This window comes from Zeugodacus cucurbitae, chromosome 6, assembly GCF_028554725.1.
Source record: "Zeugodacus cucurbitae isolate PBARC_wt_2022May chromosome 6, idZeuCucr1.2, whole genome shotgun sequence".
Classification (NCBI taxonomy): Eukaryota; Metazoa; Arthropoda; class Insecta; order Diptera; family Tephritidae; genus Zeugodacus; species Zeugodacus cucurbitae.
The window spans coordinates 24,330,250-24,335,193 of NC_071671.1; the positions used below are offsets into that span (position 1 = coordinate 24,330,250).

The 4,944-nt window shown below is 45.2% G+C and overlaps 1 protein-coding gene across 1 annotated transcript; it reads left to right on the plus strand.

Moving 5' to 3' along the window:
• The first annotated feature begins 486 nt into the window (after positions 1–486).
• Positions 487–4,409, plus strand: LOC105220554 (uncharacterized). Its single transcript, XM_011196997.2, has 2 exons — positions 487–593; positions 641–4,409. The coding sequence occupies exons 1-2, from the start codon at positions 487–489 to the stop codon at positions 4,407–4,409; spliced, it is 3,876 nt and encodes a 1,291-aa protein (XP_011195299.2).
• Positions 4,410–4,944: the final 535 nt, after the last annotated feature.

Below are 4,944 nucleotides of genomic sequence, written 5' to 3' on the forward strand. Positions count from 1 at the left end.
CTTTATCGGAGCTATTGGGATTCTTGGAGAAAAGGGCTCAAAGTCTTTCAACAGAGATAGTTCAGGTCGGAGATGGTACCGACACAACAATCGTTCGTCCGCATCAACGTTTATCCACAACGCGCAATGTTAAATGCAATCTTACAACGGAGGATGGGTGTCCGTATTGTCGAGGTGCACATAAAGTCATTCGCTGCCCAACCTTATTGGACTTACAACCGGACAAACGTTTCGAGGCCCTTAAGAAATCGGGCTTATGTTTTAACTGCTTGAGGTCTGGACATGTATCAAGGCAATGTCCATCTGGTGGATGTCGTCAATGTGGTCGCAGACACAACACCATATTTTGTCGAGAGCAACAACAGCCTGCTTCGCTTCCCACAGCCAGGAAGGTGGCAGCTACTACTAATATTAAGTCTCAGCCCGGCCTACCATTGGCACCGGCACAACATACATTATGACACAGCGATTCTGTAATTGGATGCCATGCTCAGGGTGACAAGATCACGCTTCTCGCCACAGCATGTGCATATATTTCTGGCAACAATTCTGAAGAACGTTTGGCTAGGATTTTGTGCGACCCTGGGTCACAAGTAAGCTTCATTACTGAACGTTTTGCTAATGCTTTGAATCTTCACAGAAGCAGCTATGATGTATCGGTCGAGGGTATTGGTGCATTACCCTATACACGCACCAACGGCATGGTGACAGTTACACTCAAATCAACACATTCGCAATTTTCTTTGTCAATTCATCTATTGGTTATCAAATCTATTACTTCCGTGCTTCCTACAGCGCATATCTACGGAAGTCAATACAAACACTTGGGTGGTCTGCAAATGGCAGATCCACATTTTGGCACTCCGGGAAGCATTGACATTCTCCTAGGAGCTGACATCTGGGGTCTCATTTTGGTGGGAGACACTATTAAGGGTGGTCACAACGAGCCACACGCACAACTAACAAATTTGGGTTGGGTTATTTTTGGGCCAGCAACGGCATCTTCGACAAATAATTCAGACATGCGCTCATACAGCGCTCAACTTTTAGAACAATCTCGTTTGGATGAGATTGTAAGCAGCTTTTGGAAGCTAGATGAGGGATCGGATGTCGACGATATTACTGATGAGGAATGTGAGCGAATCTTCACAGCGACTCACTCACGAACTTCAGAAGGGCGTTATATGGTGCGCTTACTAATGAAGCCTAACGCCCCACCGTTAGGCGACTCATATTGTAGTGCCTTAAGACAGTTCTACCGTTTGGAGCGTCGACTGGCCTCCGATACTCAGTTACGTAACAAATATACAGCCTTCATGAGGGAGTACATCGATCTAGGGCATATGGAGGCCTTAGATATATGCAATGATAGCCATCACACATACTACATACCGCATCATGCTGTGTTGGACAAGTTTCGAGTAGTCTTTAATGCGTCAGCGCCAACGTCAAACGGTGTTTCACTTAATGATGTGCAGCTCGTAGGTCCAACTATTCAACATTCGTTAACCGATATTATTTATCGTTTTCGAAGATACGCGATTGCTCTAACAGCTGACGTGGAAAAAATGTTTCGACAGATTTTAGTGTCACCGGAAGATAGAGATCTTCAACGCATCTTATGGCGAGAATCACCAAACGACGAAGTTAAAACATATCAGCTTACGACGGTAACATATGGTATGGCGTGTAGCCCATATAATGCAGTACGAGCACTACAGCAGTGTGTAGTCGATAACTATATATTGGTGAATGACCAGAGTCGAGCTGAGTCGGCGCGCACCGCCATTCTTTCTTCTTTTTATGTGGACGACTTCCTCACAAGCTGTACTGACATTGGTGAAACAGTCACTTTAGCCAATGATGTTTCTAGCATTCTATCGACTGGCTGTTTCAAACTTCGGAAATGGAATTCGAACAGAGCCGCTGTTCTGGTCCAGATTGGGGAGCCAGATTCTCTGCGCGAATGCAATATTGATGCCCCCATAGCTACAGTGCTAGGGCTACGTTGGGACCCGGTTAGTGATGAGTTATTGTTCAGGGTATCGCAGAAGCATTATGATGGAATGCCGACAAAGCGGCGAGTTCTCAATGTAGCCCAATTGTATGACCCCACTGGATTTCTGGCACCTGTTATTATTTCGGGCAAGGTATTTATACAGACTCTTTGGTCCGCTGGTGTATCATGGGATACTCCACTACCTAAAGATCTGTGCCATATTTGGTCTAAATTTCGAGGTGATTTGTGTACCCTCGATAAGGTTCGCGTACCCCGATGGCTGGGTATGAATGCAATTAATCGTACAACTCTCTATGGATTTTGTGATGCTAGTCAGAAGGCTTACGCTGCGGTGGTTTATGCGCGCACAATCAACAACGATGACAATGCACATGTATCTTTGCTCACCGCACGTACTAAGGTTGCGCCGTTGAATGGCGCCACAATTCCCCGATTGGAGCTAAGTGGAGCCCTTCTATTAGCGAAGACAATTCGGAATGTTTGCAGAGCGTTAAGTTTGGAGGAAGCCTCTGTACACTTATTCACGGACTCCAGTATAGTCTTGTGTTGGCTACGCAAACAGCCAATGTTTTTAAAACCATATGTCGCCAACAGGGTTCGACAAATACAACAATTGACGTCTACCGATTGCTGGCATTATGTACGTTCGGCACAAAATCCAGCTGATTGCGCCAGCCGTGGTGTGACCCCATCAGAGTTGTTGAGCCACAATTTATGGTGGGAGGGTCCAGATTGGTTACGTCAGAAGGAAACAACATTTAGCCATGTACCAGAGTTAGGAGCAGACGAACAGGTTGCAGCTCAGAGCGAGGAGAGGGTCAGAGTTGTATCCTTCGCATCTTCAATCCGATTCCAGCTCACCACCCGACGCATCGATGGACAACATATTCCACTTGCACAACGGTTTAGTTCCATCAAACGACTAATCAGAACTACAGCTATCGTCCTTCGCTGGTTACCGAGGCATCGTCTTCTTCGGCAGCATATTGTGACAACACCAGAGATGGACAGCGCGCTTGAATTGCTCCTACGTATTGATCAAGCATCCGCATTTCCTCGGGACATACACTGTCTACGCGAAGGAACCAGTTTACCGAACTCTAGTCCTTTGCTACAATTTAATCCATACTTGGATGACCATGGAATAATAAGGGTTGGTGGTCGCATTACCAACTCTGCATTGATAGAAGAACATCGCCATCCGATTATACTACCTAAGGTCAGCGATTTGGTTAGGTTGGTTGTACATCAAATTCATATCGATACTCTTCACGGTGGTACCCAGTTAATGCTACAGACTCTACGCTATCGTTATTGGATACTTAATGGCAGACAAGTTGTACGTAGCATGATACATAAATGTGTGATTTGCAGAAGACATCGTGGAGTCACCATTACTCAACAGATGGCCTCATTACCACGACAACGGGTCAGCGTATCTCGGCCATTTCTAGCGTCAGGTGTAGACTACTGCGGTCCTTTCACGTTACGCATTGGCAATCAACGATCTCGGACTACAGTGAAGACTTATTTGGCAGTTTTCGTCTGCATGGCTGTCAAAGCTGTGCACATGGAGTTGGTAGATGACCTGTCATCAATGGCCTTTATAGACGCTTTTACACGTTTCGTTAGCAGACGCGGTCCGTGTCGCGACTTATACAGCGATAATGCTACAACCTTTGTTGGAGCTAATCGAATAATGCAAGAGGATTTAGCCGCTTGGCACAGCGACCAAAATCGACAATATCTTGCCAACACGGGGACGCGTTGGCACTTTATTACTCCTAGTGCCCCCCATCAAGGTGGATTGTGGGAGGCTGCGGTAAAGTCCGCAAAACGACATTTAGTACGCGTCATTGGTAGTCAAGCTATGTGGCATTCGCAACTGCAGACACTAGCGGCACGAATTGAAGCCTGCCTGAATTCGCGCCCGCTTATACCGCTTAATGACGACCCTGAAGACAAATACGCTTTAACACCTGGAGACTTCTTGATTGGCGCCCCACTTATCGCAGTACCTGAACCTACTGTAGCGGAAATTCCAGCTAATCGTCTCAAACATTGGCAGTGGTTACGGCGCATTCATCAACAGTTCTGGCATCGGTGGAGTGAAGAATACTTGGCAACTCTACAATCACACCATAAATGGCAGAGGCGTGTTGACAACGTTCGTGTTGGTGACATCGTACTAGTTAGACATGAGAATCTACCCCCAACACATTGGCGATTGGGTCGTATAACGGAGGTTCATCATGGCAGTGACGGCCTAGTACGAAACGCAACATTGACCACATCTTATGGGATGTGCACCCGGGCAGTGCAGAAACTGTGTCTACTTTTACAACCCGATGATTTCGAAGCAGAGCATTCGACCGGGCAGGATGTATAATATTTATATTATAAGATTTATTTTTAGTTATTTTATATCATATGATGCACCCTGTGCACAGTGTTTCTCGAATTCCAATCATTCCTTAGTTATAGCAATTTATCTAACTTATGTACTACTCCGGTTTTACTCGGCCCTTTTTGCTTTGGATCGTCGCCGTGAATAAACGTGATCCTGAAATTACCTCATGTTCTTTTACTGAACACCCACAAAATGGCGAAAACCGAAAACACATAAAGTGTCATAACTAAGTCATAAATAAAAGTTATATAAAAAAAATTGGTACAAAGGATCGCACTATGAGGGGGCATATCCGGATGTAACTTTTTTGGGGAAGTGGGTAGTGTGGCACTCGCTTTTTAAAAATCGCCGAAATCGGACCATAAGTTTTCAAGGCCCCATATATCGAACTTGAGGACCTCGGTGCTTCTAACCTAATATTAGGGTTTCCAAATTTCAATGGACTTTATTCCATATATATGACGAATATGTGGGTCAAATTGTGTGTTATTTGTTGCGAAATTGTATAAAATTG

Bases quoted from the DNA above. Each gene is read 5' to 3' on its own strand.
- LOC105220554 (XM_011196997.2), top strand. From the start codon at position 487: ATGCTCAGGGTGACAAGATCACGCTTCTCGCCACAGCATGTGCATATA. The intron at 594-640 runs GTAAGCTTCATT...GAATCTTCACAG, and splicing joins TGTGCGACCCTGGGTCACAA to AAGCAGCTATGATGTATCGG.